The following is an 18328-nucleotide window of genomic DNA, read 5'->3' as shown; positions in this document are numbered from 1 at the left end:
CCGCACGTCTCCCTGACAGCCGCCCGCGCACGTACAGCAGTGGCACGCCTTTTTGAATGACCTGCTGTCACGTCCCAGCGGCGCGAATTTTTGAAATTTAAAACGCGCGCTGTCACAACCATCAACATTTATGAGTAGGCACGTTTCCAGCCTTCTCGAAAACCGAAGAACCCTGGCATAAGCAACTCGCGCAATCAAGATTCGAAGGACGGGACAAATCCACCTACTACCTCGCGAAACTCCCCGCACCAGAGCAAGACCCTTGGCGCGAGGAGTGGGGGGCAATTGATGAAGAAAGATTTGGCCCGACCTCACAGTTATGTGACACGTGGCAGAAACAACAACTCGGCAAAAGGGCCAAGCCTAAGGCGTGAACAAGGGGACACCAGCGGACCGAACTCCCTACGGGGGGCCCGAACTCACCCTTGGCCCAAAACCAGAGTAATCCGAACTGGCCAACCTTGTAACGGCTCGGGATATACCTCGCCGAACTGGCCAACCTTGTAACAGCTCGGGATATACCTCGCCGAACTGGCCAACCTTGTAACAGCTCGGGATATACCTCGCCGAACTGACCTGCCCTATAGATACCTCCAAACTCAAGACTTCGCCTCGCTCACCACTTTGCATCACCTTCTGGGCACCAAAACCAAACAAGTCGTACCATGCCTGACACTGAGGAAGTCCGTGCCCGAGGGTGCCGCACCTGACTGACTTGGGATCTGACGCTTGGCGGCCGCACTCTAAACGGCCACCTGCCACCGCCACTGACACCGCCATCTCCAGTTAGAGAGACGGTTAGGCAGTGACGGTTTTGTCCCAGCAGAAAGGACGACGGCCGAATTGACAAGCGCAAGGGTAATCATACCCGACCTGACAAGGGCCTCGGAGCGAGTGTGCGAAGTGATTATAAGAGCCCCCTGCCCCCAACAAACAAGGTATGCAAACTTTGCGCTATCTGGTGTTATCTTGCTTTTGAAGGATTCTAACTTGAGCTTCGGAGCCACTACACCGGGTTCCCCCCCGGAGCTTCCTCATCTCCTCTGTTTCAGGTTCCCTGCTACCCAGTTCAGAAGCAAGGTCGTTGACAGCTAAGACCGGCCGGATCGCGCTTCATCAGATTCCTTTCCTCAACTGATTGGGAAGAACTATGGGGGAACATCAACTCTAGAACACTCCCCACAATTACCTCCGACCATTCGCCCATTATGATCTGCAATGAAAATCTAAGGACTGATGGGCCTGCCCCCTTTAGATTCGAAAACATGTGGCTATCCCATTCGGGTTTTGTCAATAAGGTCAAAGAATGGTGGGAGCAATGCAACCCTTTAGTGGAATAGGAAGGAATGAAATTTCACAAAAAAACGCCAATATTTGAAGCTTAGGATTAAATAATGGAACCTGTTGGAGTTTGGCAGGTTGGAAGAGAGAAAACAATCTCTGATTGAGAAGGTTGAGGAATTGGATCATAAATAAGAGGGGATTTTTTGGGGAGGGGGACAAGGAGCAAAGATGGCTATTGAGGAAACAACTGGAGGATCACTTGCTAAAGGAAGAAATTAGCTGGAAACAAAAATCTCGATGCAAATGGTTAAAGGGGGGTGGGGGGTCGGTAATACTAAATTCTTCCACACTATGGCAAATGGCAAAAGGAGAAAGAATTTTATATCCAAATTAGAAGTTGAGGGATCAACCATCTCACTTCCGACAGAGATAGCAAGGGATTTTGTACACCACTTCATATCTATTTTTAGAAGGCCTCTAAATGAAAGGGTGTGGTTAGAGGGTTTGGAGTGGTCGGATTTGGGGTTAGAGTGCAGGGAGTGGCTAGAAAGAAAGTTTGAAATTGAAGAGATAAAGGAGCCAGTGTTTTCAATGGATAGAACAATGGCTTCGGGCCCAAATGGACTCACAATGGTTTTCTATCAGGATTGTTGGGATATCTTGGAGGACTTAGTGTTAGTGTTTGATGAATTCCACAGGAGGGGGGTAATTAATCCGGGGCCGAATTCTACTTTCATTGCTTTGGTCCCTGAGAAGAGAGATGGCTCACAACTTAAAGATTTTAGACCAATTAGTTTGGTCAACAATTTATATAAGACAATTGCAAAAGTGTTGTTTCTCAGGATTAAGAAAGTTCTCCCCACTATTGTTTAACCTAACCAGGGAGCCTTTGTGAAGGGAAGACAAATTTCTTATCAAATCTTAATTGCAAATGAGAGTTTGGAGGCCTTCAAAAAATCTAGGAAGAAAGGAGTGGTAAATTGGACCTGGAAAAGACTTGTGATCTGGTTGATTGGTCCTTTCTACTGCAAGTGATGGCTAGCTTCGGTTTTGGGGAAAGATGGTGTAATTGGGTAAGGGGTTGCTTGAGGAGCTGCCATTAGTCAATGTTGGTAAATGGGTCAGTGGTCGACTTCTTTCCATCTTTGAGAGGAATAAGACAAAGAGACCCTTTTTCCCCCTTATTGTTCATTTTGATTATAGATGTTCTTGGGAGATTGATTCACAGAGCTGACTCAAGAAATTTGTTAAGAGGATGGAGAGTAGGAAGGGAAGAGGTTCCACTCACACACTTGCAATTTGCAGATGACACAATCCTCTTTTGTGAAGGGGGAATATAAGCTGGATTCGAAGTTTGAAGTTGGTTATACAACTTTTTGAGCAAATGTCTAATCTTAAGGTGAACTTTGAGAAAAGTTGTATTATGGGAGTAAACATGGAGGAAAGGGAGGTTAGGGAGTGTACAAATATGCTAGGATGTGTAACCTCAGATTGGCCAATAAGTACTTGTGCTTGCCCTTAGGAGATAAACCTAGGAAAGGAAGTTTTTGGAACCCAGTGGTGGAAAGATTTGAGAAAAGGCTTGCCTCTTGGAAGAAAAATTGCCGCTATGGGGGGAAGGATCACATTGATTAGGTCAACCCTAACTAGTTTACCTGTTTATTTCCCGTCAGTTTTCAAGATCCCCACACAAGTTTCTAATAAGCTAGAGAAATTGATGAGGGACTTTCTGTGGGAGCTAGGGGAGGAAATGGAGGAGCACAGGGTAGGTTGGGAAGTGGTGACTAGAAGCAAGAGGCAAGGTGGGCTGGGGATTGGGAATATTAAGAAAAGGAATATGGCATTATTAGGGAAATGGTTATGGAGGTTTCCATTAGAAAGGGATAAACTGTGGGCAAATATAGTGGTTAGCATTCATGAGCTAGAGAATAATGGCTGGGATCCGGGAATCCTGGCAAGGGCCACAAGCACTTCTCCTTGGAAAGCAATCCATAATCTCCTTCCAGTCTTCTCTCAATGGACCAGGTATGAATTGAATTCAGGTAACCATATTTAATTCAGGGAACAAACTTGGGTAGGGGATTCCCCTTTGTCAAGCCAATTTCCATCATTGTATGCTCTCTCTGACCTTAAGAATGAGCCTATTTTTTCCTTTCTAGCTCCTTCCGATGCTTCCTTTGGTTTTGGATGGAATTTGAATTTGAGAAGGGCTGTTAGGGACATTGACTTAGAAGAAACTATGTCCCTCCTGGCAATCCTTGAAAATGTGTTTCTGAACCTCCAAAAGGAAGACTGCAGAATATGGACCCCATCCCCCTCGGGCCCTTTCTCTTGTGCCTCTTTCTTTGAGTCCTTTTCTCAGCATCCTACTTCCCTTGGGATGCCTTTCCCTGTTAAAGAAATTTGGTGCAAGCCTATTCCACCTCGGGTTGGGAGTTTTTGCTGGGTAGCCTTTTTGGAAAGAATAAACACTTGTGATCTTCTTCAAAGGAAAAGACCCAAGACTTGTCTTTCCCTGCACAGGTGTGTTCTTTGCAAAGCTGATGGAGAGACTGGGTACCACTTATTAGTGTCTTGTCATTATGCAACAACTATTTGGGCTTGGGCTATGTCTATCTTTGGGTGTAGTTGGATCCCCCCTTCGAATGTGCAGAGTTTATTTTCCCCCTCTTTTTTCAGTTGCCTGCAAAGAGGGGTAGGATCATGTGGAGGAGTGTTAGGGCTGCTGTATGTTGGTCTTTGTGGGAAGAAAGAAATGAGGAAGGAAATACTATAGCCCTTTTATCTGGTCCAATTGGAGTGGGTGATTCTCTCAGGGCTGAGATATCAACAGCCCTGGAAGGGATCCAAAGAGCAAGAGAACTGGATATTAGGAGAATGATTCTTGAAGGAGATTCGGAGATAGTAGTAAGATGGCTAAAGGAAGACAAGCCTGGGTTGTGGAAATACAACAATGAGAGGAAAAAATTTAAGTGGCTGGCAAAGGATATTGAAGTTAAGTACGGCTGGGTTAAAAGAACTGCAAATGCCTTTGCTGATGGGCTAGCTAAGCAAGGGGTGTATAGGGCTTCATTGTTTTGGGCTTCTTTCTAATTCTGTTTTGTGCTTGTGGGGGAGTTAAGACAGTTTACCTCCCTCTTTTTTATTGTAAATCTGCCTAATTAATTCCAGTGAAATTCTGTTATTGATAAAAAAAAAACAAAATTGAAGAGTTGGACAACAAGGAGGTGCAAGGATTATTTGAGGAAAGAGACAAAGAGCTAAGATAGTCCTTAAATAAAAAAATTGGAGGATATCTTACTGAAAGAAGAAACCAGTTGGAGGCAAAACTCATTGAGATCAGAAAGGAGATTCTACTTTGCATTGTCAGACTGAAAAAACTTGAATTTCAGTCTGAAACTAGGTAAATATCATACATTGGAAATCTTTCACAAATCACAACCTTTGGAACTTCATCTCTAGAACAAAGTGGGTATACACACACATTTCTGGAATAGTCATCAATAAGGGTAATAAAATACTTGTAGCTAATCTCAGAGGGTAAAGTAATAGGGCCCCAAACATCAGAATGAATAATATGAAAAGGAAATTCAGCTTTATTACATTTTGAAGAAAAAGGATTTCTACAATGTTTACTCAATTAGCAAATTTGACATTTCAATTCAGACATAGACACTGACTTAAACAAGTCTGGAAACAAAAATTTCAATGACTCAAAAGCCAAATGACCAAGACAATTAAGCCATAAATAAACCTGACTCATATTGGACCAACTCATAGACTTCTGTAGCTTCAAAACCAGCTTTATTCTGCAACACATAGAGACCATCGACCATGCTTCTTCTACCAATCGTAGTCCCTGAAGTTAAATCTTGTATGACACTAGAGCACGGAAAGAAGATTACTGAGCAATTCAATGAATTTGTAATGCTACTAATGGAAAGCCAGTTTATGGGAAGTTTAGGTACATGTAAAACATTTGAAAGAGTAAGGCCCAATGGGAGAGAAGACAATGGGACTGAAACAAATTGGACTTAACCGTCATATTGTCACGGGCCTGTGTCACACCGTCACAATATGGTTTGATGCACCAGAGTTAATAACCCAGGGGGACCTAAGGTAAGAGAGGATACATTGTAGCAGAGTTACCTGATGTGGATGCAAAAGAATCCATCTGACAAAGTGTTCTACCATACAGCTCAAGATGATACAAAATAAGTTGATGATATCTTCCTTTGGATTAGAACCAGAAGGGTGGTCTTTGTTCAAAGTAGGACCTGAAGCTTGATGCTCTTGTTAAACCATATTTGCTGAATAGGCTTCTTATTCTGTTCTTGAACTGGTTTCTTACTCAATTCTTCACCCACAGGCTTGACCTTGTTCAAATCTGATCATAATAACTTGAACATTTTTCTCACCAATTCTCTCCACCATCTTGTTAAGTAAGGCAAACTATTTAGGGAAAATTAGAGTTCTGTCCACCTCAGATTTTTAATAGGTTTTTGGGTTTTATTTACCAACAAGTCCACCAACGATTCGCTACCTCCCTTGAATTGTGATTTATTCCCCCCACCTTTTACTATTCCAACTGTACTAAAGGTTATGGGAGGACTGAACAATAAAAACCCCAATAATTTGTTAGCCATTTACATTACTTGAAGCATCAATTCTCTCTATGAACATTGTCCTGGCATGGATATAGACCAGACAATTTATAAGGGTTTGTTCTATCCTTCCTATCCATCCACCCATCAGACACAAGAGAGCACCCAGCTCTTTATGATGTTGTATGTTTTTGTGTAATCAACCTCCTTCAAGAAAGGAACCCACAATTCATAGTAACTTAGGATTTTTAATTCCGCTCCATATTTACTCTATTCCTTCCACTATTGCTTCAAAAATTTTCAGCTGTTTGTTTGATTGTAAATTACTTACTTGGGTAATACATTTACCTGGGAAATACATTGCTTAAAAAAATTTCAGCCGTTTTTTTGCTATTTACTTATAAAAAAATACATTTACCTGGGTAAGTGTTCCTTAGGAAAGTGTTACCCGGGTAAGTGCAATTACCTGTGTTCTCTTGCAGAGAAATGTTTGAGTAAATGAGAGAATTTCCTAAAAGATATAATTTTATTAATTTATTGCAGTCAAGTGTGGACATATATATAATCAGGTCGAGGGTGTTGGCCAGGCAGCCCTAAATGCTGCTGTTAGCCTGTTACTACCATGTAAAAACCTTGCTGGGGCCATCCCAGCCCATGGTCACCCCCAGGTTGATATAGTCCATTATCAACAGTTACTTACCCTTATTCATTCTTAATAGGATCGTGTAGTCTTAGTTTTGAATTGTTTATTGTGTTATTCAGTTTTAAAAGTTGTCTTTACATTCACTTTTTGTGTTTTGACATGGTTTTATTTTATCTGTTTTCATCAATAGCATTTTATGTGCATCGAGTAAAAATGAAGCAGCAAATATGCACAAGTTATCTGTTTGTTTTCTTTTTTGTTGCATCATACATTCAACTTTTCTAATATCACATGTTTTCATTGACATTTCTTTTCTTTCAATATTTTTTACCGATGAAAGCTATTTATTTAGGTTTTGTATGAATATTTTTTTTATCAGGTTACTTTTCAGGCCCTACATGGTTACTGGACAGAACCATGTGGCACTTTGTACTTTGTTTCAGTGTTTGACCATCTCTCCATTTTTTTTCTTCCTCAACATGGTTTTTTTTTTTTCTTTCAGGTCGAGATGAAAACTGAAAAGTTTATCATTCACATTACTTGGGTCCTTTTTAAGTTTTGGTCATTCTGAGGTTTCTGAGCGCTAAGCACTTCTAACAAATTTATGATGATCTGTAGACAAATTCTGATAAAAAATGGTTGCTGCCAAATTGGTATTGCAGTCCTCTCAATAGTGTTTTTTTTTTTTTTTTTTGAATAGGTAAAGTATGTTTCATTGATAATAAGAGGCTGTACATGAGAGTATGCACCAGAAGAAACTTTACACCCCACAAAAAAATCTACATCTAAAAAAGAAGAAAAAGTGACATTTTTAAATACAGAATGTAAAGAAGAAAAAACTTTATGGCTCCCTCAATAGTGTTATGTTTTGTTGTACTAGGAATCTAGGATTACTAGTCTTCTGTGAATAAAGCTGTCTTTAATTTTTCAATCATCTACTTATGAAACCATTATGGATATCTACCATAGCCTAATTGTTTATCTCTTTTGATTTCTTTCTGTCTTATAGGTCATTCCAAAATTTCATTTCTAATGCTGACCCTGAAACTCTTGCTTCTCTGAGTTCTGGAAATTCTGGAGGAATGTCCCCTGAAATGATTAAGACTGCCTCCAGTATGATCAGCAAGATGCCATCTGAAGAACTTCAGGGAATGCTCCAAATGGCTTCCTCTTTTCAAGGGTCAAGCCCGTATTTTCCTCAAGGGGAGAATTCAAGTTCTGGATCACTCCCACCAGGTGTATCGCCTAACATGCTTAAGGTTGCAACTGATATGATGAGTAAAATGTCACCAGACGAGCTCCAGAAAATGTTTCAACTTGCCTCTTCTTTGAAAGAGAAAGACTCAGTTACAACAGCAACAACAATGAAAAGTGACAGGCCAAGATCAGATAACACGTCAAAAGTCACAGCATCTACTAGACTTTCCTCTGTTAATGGGAATCACAATGTGGGAGAGAGTGGGTCAGCCTCAAATTTGGATATGGACTCTTCCCCTCAAAACTTCCCATCTTCACCTGCTGATTTTCAAGAGCAGATGAGAAATTCAACGAAGGATCCAGCAATGCGGCAGGTATTTGTAGTAGATTTGTTCATTTATTTTTCTTTCCTTAGTAGAAACAGCCTGTTGTTGTTTTTTGATATGTATATGGAGGATTAACATTAAGGATAAAAATGAGTACATGAGAGGATGTGATCCAAGGCTGGACTGATAACAAATTTGAGGGGAAATAAGTGATGATGCGAAAGGGTTAGGTCCAAGGTTTGGGGTTGAAGGGCTAGAGGTAGGTCTAGAGAATGGAGGGGGGATGGGGGTTTGTTAGGTCTATAGCTGTATGAAGTGATTAGAAAACTGGTTTAGTGCTGAATTTCCTGTAACATGAAGAAATTTCTAGAGCGAGAAAATAAGCAAGTAAACTTTTAAAGATTGGAATGAAATTTCCTCAAACTGTTTTAGAGTAAGGGTTAGGTAACTGAACCAAAGCAGGGGGTTGAAAATGGGGAGGCTTTAAGAAGGTTGGGCACAAAAAGACGAGAGTTCTCAAAATTAGATACGTTTCAGAAATTTCTAGAGCGAGAAAATAAGCAACTAAACTTTTAAACTACTTAATGACTCTGAAAGTCTAAAGACTAAAGTCACTAAACCATGACTGGACAGGTCAAACTAATAGCTGAACCCTATAGGTACAAGTTAAAACGACCAAAATACCCCTACTGTCCAATTTTGACTTTTCAGCTCCTGCATCAGGAAGTATAATACTATTTAAAAGTTATGATGCCTCCCTATTCTCTAAAGAAAGGGTGGTGAATCTGGGCTCCCCACCCTTTGGGCTTTTTTTCTTGTGCTTCTTTCTATAAGCCCTTGGCTCCTCTACCTTCACCTCAGTTGTCTTTCCCTGTGAGAGAAGTTTAGGTTAAGCTTATTCTTTGAAAAGTTGGAGGACTTTGTTGGGAGGTATACCATGAAAGGATCAATATTATGGACTTGTTATGAAAGAAAAGACCAAATTGGTGTAGACTTTGTATGGCTAATGGTTGGTCTTGTTTTCATTTGCTAATTTCTTGTCCTTTTGTACTCATAAAAAAATAAAAAAGAAAAAATTGTCCTTTTGTTACTAGTATTTGGGAAAAGCTTTCCTCTCTTTGTTTATAGGTGGATGGAGCCCTATTGTATGGCAAGAGTAGAGTGTTCTATGCAGAGACTTTTGTGTGGCCAATGACAAGAGGAAGGACTCTATGGAGGTGCACAAGGGCTGCACTAGAATGAACAATTTGGGAAGAAAGAAATGCAAGAATATTTAAGGATGGAAATGGAGAGGCAATCTTTGAATGCATAATGGCTAGGACAATGCATTGGGTTAAATCTATCGATCTCTTCTCAACCTTTTCTCATGATGATTTATTGAGAAGGGGGGGAGGGGGGGTTGGCTGCGACGCTGCGTCCTCTTCAAAGAAACCAGAAGTTTGTATTCAATGGATGCCACCTGAGGAGAGCTTTATCAAGCTCAACTTTGATGAGAGTAGTGTAGGAAATCCGGGTCCATCAGGTGTGGGAGGAATGTTTAGAAATGCACAAGGCACATCATTGCTATATTTTCAGGACCAATCAACTATGGGGATTCAGTAAGGGCTGAGCTTCTTGCAGTACTTTATGGATTACAGTAGGCTAGAGTAATGAACGTCACAAAGTTAATCATTGAAGGTGATTCTAAAATTGTCATTGGGTGGTTAAAAAATAGTCAGAAAGCAGTATGGTATTATACAAATGAACTTAAATAGATTGAATGGCTGAAAAGGAGGCTTGGTTATAGAGATACAATGGGTGAAAAGATCTGCAAATGGGTCAGTTGATGCTTTAGCTAAGCAAGGGTTAATACAAGAACAAGCCAAATGTATTGGGTTAATTTGTAATTATTTTTAATACTGTTGAGGTAGGGTAGTACCGTAGTAGTTGCTACCCTACCAAAGGATTGCTTGTACTAATTACCTCACTTTTATTTATTTATTTATTTTTGATCAGCAAAGTTACCTCACTTTTAATTTCATTAATAGACCGTTTCAGTTACTTATCAAAAAAGGGTAATTGCAGATAGATGCACTGTACTTGGGAGGTAGTCTCACTTTAGGGCTTGAACTTTCAAATGTGCCATTTTAGTACCTTGAACTTCCAGAAATATACATTTAAATCCAACTCCTTTAAACTAACAATACAGTAAGGGGGTAAGATTATGAAAGTACCCATGTACTGATACTCTTTTTTCACTGTTAATTTTCTATCTTTGGACTTTGGATGCAAACTAGAGTTGATAAAGACTCAACTTAAGTGCGCTTTGGCTGTAAATTATGGAAATTCTGCAGCTGGTTTGTGTCCAAAGTCTGAAGCTATAAGAAGATAAACAGTGAAAAAAGAGAAATAGAAATGGACATTTTCGTAATTTTACCCGTCGCTGTAATGTTGGTTCAATGGAGTTGGACTTGAGTGTACATTTTTGGAAGTTTAGGTACTAAAGTGGCACATTTAAAGTTCAGGCCCTAAAGTGAGACTATCCCCAAAGTGCAGGGTACTATCTGCAATTTACCCCAAAAAATGCTCCGACTGCAAAAATAGTTGTCTCACATCCAACATAGTTAAATTGTCTCCTATTGTGTTTTAAATCTCTGAGAACTCAGCAGGTTTAGACACACAAGCTAGAAAGATTGTATTTGACATATAATTATGATAGTGTGAAAATCTCCGTTGCCTACTCTCTATCCTCCTACTCCATCAGATCTTGTTGCTGGTTTCCCTAATTTCCAAGTCAAGGTAGCCGTTTCTTTTTTCTTTTAAGATCTCTTCTTTGTTTCTAAAATCTTTTAATGCATGCAAATTGCAGATGTTTACATCAATGATAAAAAATATGAGCCCAGAGATGATGGCAAACATGAGTGAACAATTTGGAGTCAAGCTTTCACGGGAGGATGCAGAAAAGGCTCAAAAAGCAATGTCCTCCCTGTCACCGGAAGACTTAGATAGAATGGTATGTTCTTACTGTGCTTCATTACTGTTTCTTGATTGCTTTTTGTCTTGTGATTGAAAAAGACTTCATTTGGGGCTCCTTCCCTTTGTTTCTTGGAAAAGGGCATTTATCATTTTGGTGGTGCTATTCCTTTATTGTATCCGTTCTCTTGATTTACCTGTAGTAACAATCATCTATTCCATAAAGGAGGACTACTAGCAATATGATGCACTTCATGGCATAGCATTTATTAATGTCTTAAATACCAGAAATCCTATCTATCAAAAAAAAACCCCAGAAATTCCCATGCAGATGTATCTAATCATGGAATTCAAGGCATTTTTACTTGCTTCATCAGAAGCTCACTGTAGCTCTATCGTTCCTCTCTGTAAAGAAAAAAGAAAAAGACTACTTAGCATAGTTGTCAGGGTGACGCCTAGGCGGCGGGCGCCTAGACGACACCCAGGCGACAAGGCGCCCTTGGAGGCTCACCTTGCCTAGTCGCCAAGTAGTTTTGTGCACTATGTTATAAAATACTTTTATATTTTTAATTTTTTGACATTATAATTATAAAATAGGCATTATTAAATTAGAATATTCATTTTATGTGTTTATGTACTAATTTTTTTTATTATTTTCTTATTTGTTAGGGTTTAATCAACACAAACATTGCTAATTGCTGTATTGAACCCATGGTTCAAAGTATCGATACACCTCTGTGTATCGGCAGAGGTGTATTTAAAAAATGGGTTCCCAAAAACACCTGTAAACATGTCATTGGGGCGCCAAAGATACAATACAATACACCCGGTACGGAGCGTATCGTAACGAAGTTTTTGTCCTTGATTGAATCCTCAAAAATTTCAGAACTTGAACCAATTAGCAAGGGAAGAACTTAAATTTTTGTCTAATCAACACATTTTCTTCTTACATATCTTCTTCTTCTTCCACCTTTTCTTTTCCTCTTTTCCTATAACAAAAGTAGGGGTTCAGCCCCTATATTTTTTGAAATTTCTTTCCTTTGTTCCTTTTCTTCTCATAAAATGCTGATTTTCTAAACTTAAAACATGAAATTTATACTTCTCTTATGAAAATTATGGATAACTATTAAGGAAAGATGGTTATGGAACCTAAGGAACTACCCTAGGATATATGGTTTTACTTGAAAAAAATCCATCGCCTAGGCATTGCCTAGGCGACTAGGCGACAAGGCGCCCCCCCTGTCGCCTAGCCTCGCCTTGGCACCTTAAAAACTATGCTACTTAGAAAAATGGCCCCGTCCCTGCTCAGAGGTGCAACATTGGCCAGGTTGAGGTTAACCTAGCCTAGGCAGAGGTAAGAAATTAGAAATCCTCAGCCCTAACCCTGATGCAATCCTGGCCTCAACCAGTAGCCAAACCCAACCCAACCTGAGGCTAAAGCAGATAATCCTAATCTAGTCTATCCCGATTTCAAGCCTTTCCACAAGAAATTATAGAAAATCTTAAAAGAAAATTCCTAAGTCATAATAGACCAAACTGAAAACAATAATGCTGGAAATTAAAGGGATTCACATCCAACCAGTGGGCTGTGGAACCAATTTTAACGCCCCATACCAGTCATAAAATACATGGGGTCCACAACCATCAACTTCTGACTGTGAGCCCCAAGCATTTTATGACTGGTGTGGGGTGTTACCATTGGTTTCACAGCCTGCTACACAGCCTTTGCGCTCAGCTAATCTGAATTGTTTTATTTTATCATCAAACTAATTATCGTATACTTAACAAGGGAAAATGACTGAAAAAATATGAATGGAGATAGGTAGGAGAAATCAATCAATGTTCTACATAATATCCTAGATTTTGGGAGCATCCTCCCTGTCAACAACTATTCTTCCTTTTTCTTGGTGAACAAGGAGAGACCTCTGATTCTTGTCAACTTAGAAGGGTTTAATGCTAATATTGATGGTGGATTTGTTAAAATTTTGGTGATTCTTCAACATGTGGATCAGTTTAAGATAACCAAATCTTCTCTCCTGGGTCTTGGAGGTTTTACAGATATACTGTATGTCGTTGTCCTTATGGATGGTTACTGCCCTCCTGTGTGTGTGTGTGTGTGTTGGCAGAGATCTATTGGAGTATTCAAATTGTAATGTGTTTGAGGAATGGGGTTATTTTAGGACAAAAACTTATATTCAAAGACTTAATTGAATTGATGTGGTCAAAATCTTATGATTTATGATATGATTCATGATTTGAATCATGAATACCAAAGGTTTCGATCTGAATCTTATGTCTAAATCTTTTTCTGCAAAAATCTTACGATTTATATTACTAATTGATCATTCAGTTTAAAATAAAACATATTAATAGGGTCTGTTCGATAATGGCCGGAATGGCTGAATTAAATGATAATACTTTCTTTTTTAGTAGATAAAATAATTAACAATAAAATATTTGAGGGTTAGCAACCAACCAATTTCAGCTTCAGCCAATAAGGAGCTCACCTCTTTTTCATAATTTAATCACTTAAAGACAAAGCAATATGTGATTCAGTTCAGCCACTTCAGCTATTATCAAATAGCCTCTAAGATTAAGTTGACTTGAATGTTTGGATTTCAATTTGACAATTTAGTGCATTATTCACTAATTATTTATGATTATTTCTAATTAGTAATAAGTTAATGATTCACATGCATAAATAATATGTTAAATCATTTTCATACGAAATTATAATTGTTTAATGACTGCATGTTTTGGGTGTTTAATAATTTTATCATCATATTTACCATGTCTTGTGTATCCGGCTCCATATAGTTGGGAACTTGGGATAAGGCTTGGGTGATGATATAATGATGATGATTTAGAGTGTCTTAATGAATTTTTGTTAATTTGATAGTTCAATTCATCCATTAATGCACTATTGGTTTAAGTGTGTAACAACTACATGCCTCATATGTTGATTGTATGTAGTATATTTCTTAACATAAACTATTAAAGTATGTTTTCTGATGTGCTTATAAGTTATAACTTATTTAAAGCACTTTGAGCCTTAGATTTTAGTGTTGTTGATATGTTTGTAGGATTTATTATAGTTACAAGAATGTATCCATGTGTATCCCAATAAATCCTCCATATCCATGCATTTTCTAAATGCATCTTAATATGTAAACCTAAAATTTCCTTTGAACCTTGCTTGTTGGGTTCCAGTCGGCAGTCACATTGGACTGCAATATGATGCTCAGGAATGGATTCAGGTTAAACTATTGGTAATGATAATGAAAATCATCATGAACATCTGACTATGCTGATCTTGGTGGCAGACCTCTATAGCCAGAAAGTACTGATTGGTGTGCTTCATCGTTGAATATGTCTAAAGCTGGATTGAGTGACATTTTCTGGTTCAAATACATTATTTTTTTGGTTTTTGTTTTGTTTTTCTTTTTCCTTCTTTCAGATGCGATGGGCTGATAGAATACAAAAAGGAGTTGAAGGTGCAAAGAAAACGAAGAACTGGCTTTTGGGTAGGCCTGGAATGATCCTTGCATTATGCATGCTCATTTTAGCAGTCATCCTTCACTGGTTGGGCTTTATTGGCAGTTAGAAAGGGGCTCATCTTGTTCTGACATGTAAGATATCTGCAAACAAGGTCTCTACTAACTGGGCTACAAATGTTGGCACCAGATTGGTGTCTTCACTCAACAAGAAAATAGTTAACTTTTTCTCTACGGGAGGTGTATGATGCAACAACTCAACTAGGTTCTCAATGATTTATTGAGCTAAGCTTGAGGGTGATAGGTATTTGAGAAGGGATTCTGACTTCTGAGTGGATAAAGATATCTACATTCTGTTCTTTTCGTATTGCAGCTCGTTTAATTCTTCATTCTTTTGGACTATTTGATGCTTCTTCTTTGGAAGTCCTACTGATGAAGATTAAAGAAATGTTGCAGAAACTTCAGTGACAGGTGACTTGTTTTGTAATTTAAGAATCTCACTATTGGGCCCTTATCTTTTGAACCAAGGAAGAGAAAGTGGTATATAAACTGAGAAGTTGGCATTCCATGCTTTAGACCCTTAATTTTCTGAAGTTGCTTTAATATATTATACTGATCGATTAGCCCGATTTATCCATTTGGAGCCTTAAAAGTTGTAAATCATATTTCAGAGATGGATTGGGCGGTCCAGTCCACCCATGGAATTTGTCCTGTGGCTGTGATAATGGGACTTAACTTAAATTGCCTTAATTTTGTAATTTTATGAAATACTGGCATAGAAAATAGAATAGAGTATGTTGGATAAGAGATTCAACCATGTCCGTTTCAGAGTCCGGATCCTAGATCCATATGTGCGTTGTTTTGATGTTGAAGTTAGATTTGAGTTGGTACTGCCGACTGCTATACCAGTATCAGACAACTTCATAGCAACTTGAAATTGAAACTGGAGCCTCCGACCCATTTGAACCTGTTGTTGACTTGCAAGGTACTGGATGTCGACCCGTGTAAACTTTATTGACCCGACCCTGTTTCATGGCTTAATGGGACATTTTGGTACACAGATGGAATTGGGATAAAGCAAACAATGGTACCAACCAATATAAAGAAATAATCCGACCAATTTTCCTTCCAATTACGGCATACTTAATATAAGCAAAATTCGATATCTAATCTGAGATCTGAATGAACCCGTAATAAAAAGGTTAAATTTCTGAATGATGTTTCAGATCTCATCTATGATCTTTTGTCTTGGTCTTGGGACCTTTATCTTATAAACAGAAAATGGGAATTGATATTTAGTGTCTAGTTTTTTGACAAGTCTGTAATGTCCAGTTAGTTAGCCAGATAAATGTTGGGGTTTAAGTTGGGAATTTGATTTAAAGAATTTTACACTAGGGCTTAGCCTTTGGACTGAAACATTTCAAAATTTAACAAGTTTTGAAGTATCAATATGTATCATAGTGTGTATAGGATGTGTAATGGTTTTGAAGGTCACCAAATCACCCTTTTAAACATTAATATTGATCTTAATATATCTATGTTTGAATTATCAAAGTGAAAGAAAAGAGTATCGATGGTTGAAAACTCTAGATACACAATTTTTGTGTTCCGTAGTATTGAAACTTCCAACTATGATTTTAACAAATGCTCAACCCAAGCCTTCCCAAGTTACACCAAGCTAGGAGTGTTGTTTGTGCAAACATGTGATAAGAATGGTTTGAGGTTTTTGAAATATTTTATGAGTCACATGATGAGGTACTATTATCCTCCCCTCCTTGATTGATTCCAAATCGAGGGAAGACAAGCAATAAGAAAAAGTAATGCGGAAGTTCAAATCAGCCCCCCCACAAGATATTTCCCACATCCCACAGAACATCTCCGCCGTGTATTGAAAACATCTTCCGATGGTAATAACAGAAATGATGAAGTATCATCGGGAGATGTTCCCAATACGCACCGGGGATGTGCTGTGGGGGGCTGATTTCAACTTGTAATGCAGAGGGAGGCCAAAATTATTTTTTCAAAAAAAGAGTTTCCTTATTTTTTTTTTCCAAAAAAGAGAGGATGTGGTGTATTTTACCTAATAAAAAATTTTAGCACAGATAAATTTTATGTAAAACAACACGGGTAAATATACTTAACTGGGTAAGTGTTACCGGGGAAACATGTACTCAAGTAGTCAAGTAAGCACATTTACTTAGGTAGGTGAGGTGCCAGAAAATCAATGGGGCCAAATGAGGAACCATTCTGGTTCCATATCTCCTATAAAAAGGTATCTACAAACAGGTTATGTAGACCAATCATGAGTGAACTACTCAGCCATTTATACAACTATTATATGTGCCAGTTAAGGGTATGTACAAATGGGCTGCAAATGGTATCTGTTTATTCAAATTTGAATTAAGAGTGATCCGAATTTTATCTGTTTATAATTGGATTTAATATGGACCCACCCCTATATGATCTGATACAATTTGATTCAACTTGATATATATATATATATATATATATATATATATATATATATATATATATATATATATATATATATATATATATATATATATATATATATATATATATATATAAGTTTACTTTAAGCTCTCTCTAATGAGAGTTTGAGGGCTACCTCGAATAGAGTGAAAGTCACTAGCTAGAAGTATAGTGGTATTTTATGGTCCTAAAAATTAAAATGTTTGGTTTGATGCATTCCATCAATTTTAAGGCTTTTTGCATATTGGTCAAGCACGCAGCAAAGACCCGTGTTCTCTCGTGAAAGGCTAGTCTTCCTTAAACCCTCTTCCCCATCCCTATCAACTGCATCCCTCCCCCTCTAAATACCCATTTCCCTTCCTTCCATTATCATGACTATTTCCTCAAGTTTCTCTTATGGTGTGTTTGATTTGAAGGAAAAAGTAGGGAAAGGAAGGGAAATGTAAGGAAACTTTTGTAAACCTTGTATACGTGATCCTACCTTTCCCTACCTTTTCCTTCAAACCAAATATAGTTTTAAATTTGACAATTTCCTTAACCTGAATCCTTGCATGTTGTGGGCAAAGAAGGAGATGTGCTGCTTAAAGAAGAATGTGATAATTTTTTTTTTTTTTATCTTTCACTTCCTTTCATATTGACCTCACAAGGTGATTGTAGTATGTGAGATCTTGGCAAGGAGTAGGCATTTACAGGACAAATCTTTGATAACTGAATTTATCGATGACTCTTATAGAGTTAAGTTTCCAACACAAGAGGAATGTGATCGAATTTTCTTGAGAGAACCTTGGATGGTTGAAGATGACTGTCCTTATGGAGAAAGTAGCATTGGGTGGATTATCCTTTGTTGAGGATCCCTATGAAGCCTATTCCCGAGGAGATAGAAAAGTGGAATAAATTCATAAGGCTGTGTTTGGTTGCAGTGCAATTTTATTTGCATTAGTACAAATTCATGATAATGTAAATGAAAAAAAATGTAAATTCTGGTTTAATTTTGTTTTGGATTTTACTTTATTCTGCTTAATGTCTTAATTAATTTCATTTGTACTGCAATCAAACAAAATAAACTAAAATTTAAAAGAAAAATAGGTCAGAATTTACACTAAAATCATTTGCACTGCCATAGTTTTTCATCAGTACCAATATGTTTGCATTTCAACCAAGCACAGCCTAAGTACCAAAGTATCTTGTTATTTTTATAAACCTCTAGCCAAAGAGGTTCAATATACACTTCTCAACAAACATCATTGCTGATTGCATGAGTTTTTTGTTAGACAGTTTTGTATGCCCTTAGCTTCAATCAAGATGATGTACTTTATGAGTTTATTGTAAATGAAT

General features: G+C 38.1%; 1 protein-coding gene across 1 annotated transcript in view; it reads left to right on the top strand.

Moving 5' to 3' along the window:
• TPR7 (Tetratricopeptide repeat (TPR)-like superfamily protein) overlaps nucleotides 1-15250 on the top strand; it is a 34549-nt gene extending 19299 nt beyond the window's left edge. Inside the window, exons 9-11 of the mRNA XM_088950395.1 lie at nucleotides 7541-8102; nucleotides 10903-11046; nucleotides 14464-15250. Of these exons, the coding sequence (XP_088806521.1) occupies nucleotides 7541-8102; nucleotides 10903-11046; nucleotides 14464-14610 (853 nt within the window). The 3' untranslated portion in view covers nucleotides 14611-15250. The remainder of the gene's footprint in view (nucleotides 1-7540; nucleotides 8103-10902; nucleotides 11047-14463) is intronic.
• Nucleotides 15251-18328: the final 3078 nt, after the last annotated feature.

Source organism: Nelumbo lutea, chromosome 6, assembly GCF_056320005.1.
Source record: "Nelumbo lutea isolate HS-2025 chromosome 6, American lotus-T2T, whole genome shotgun sequence".
NCBI lineage: Eukaryota > Viridiplantae > Streptophyta > Magnoliopsida > Proteales > Nelumbonaceae > Nelumbo > Nelumbo lutea.
Note: the sequence above shows the minus strand (reverse complement) of the source record. Positions and strands in the feature narration are given on the sequence as shown.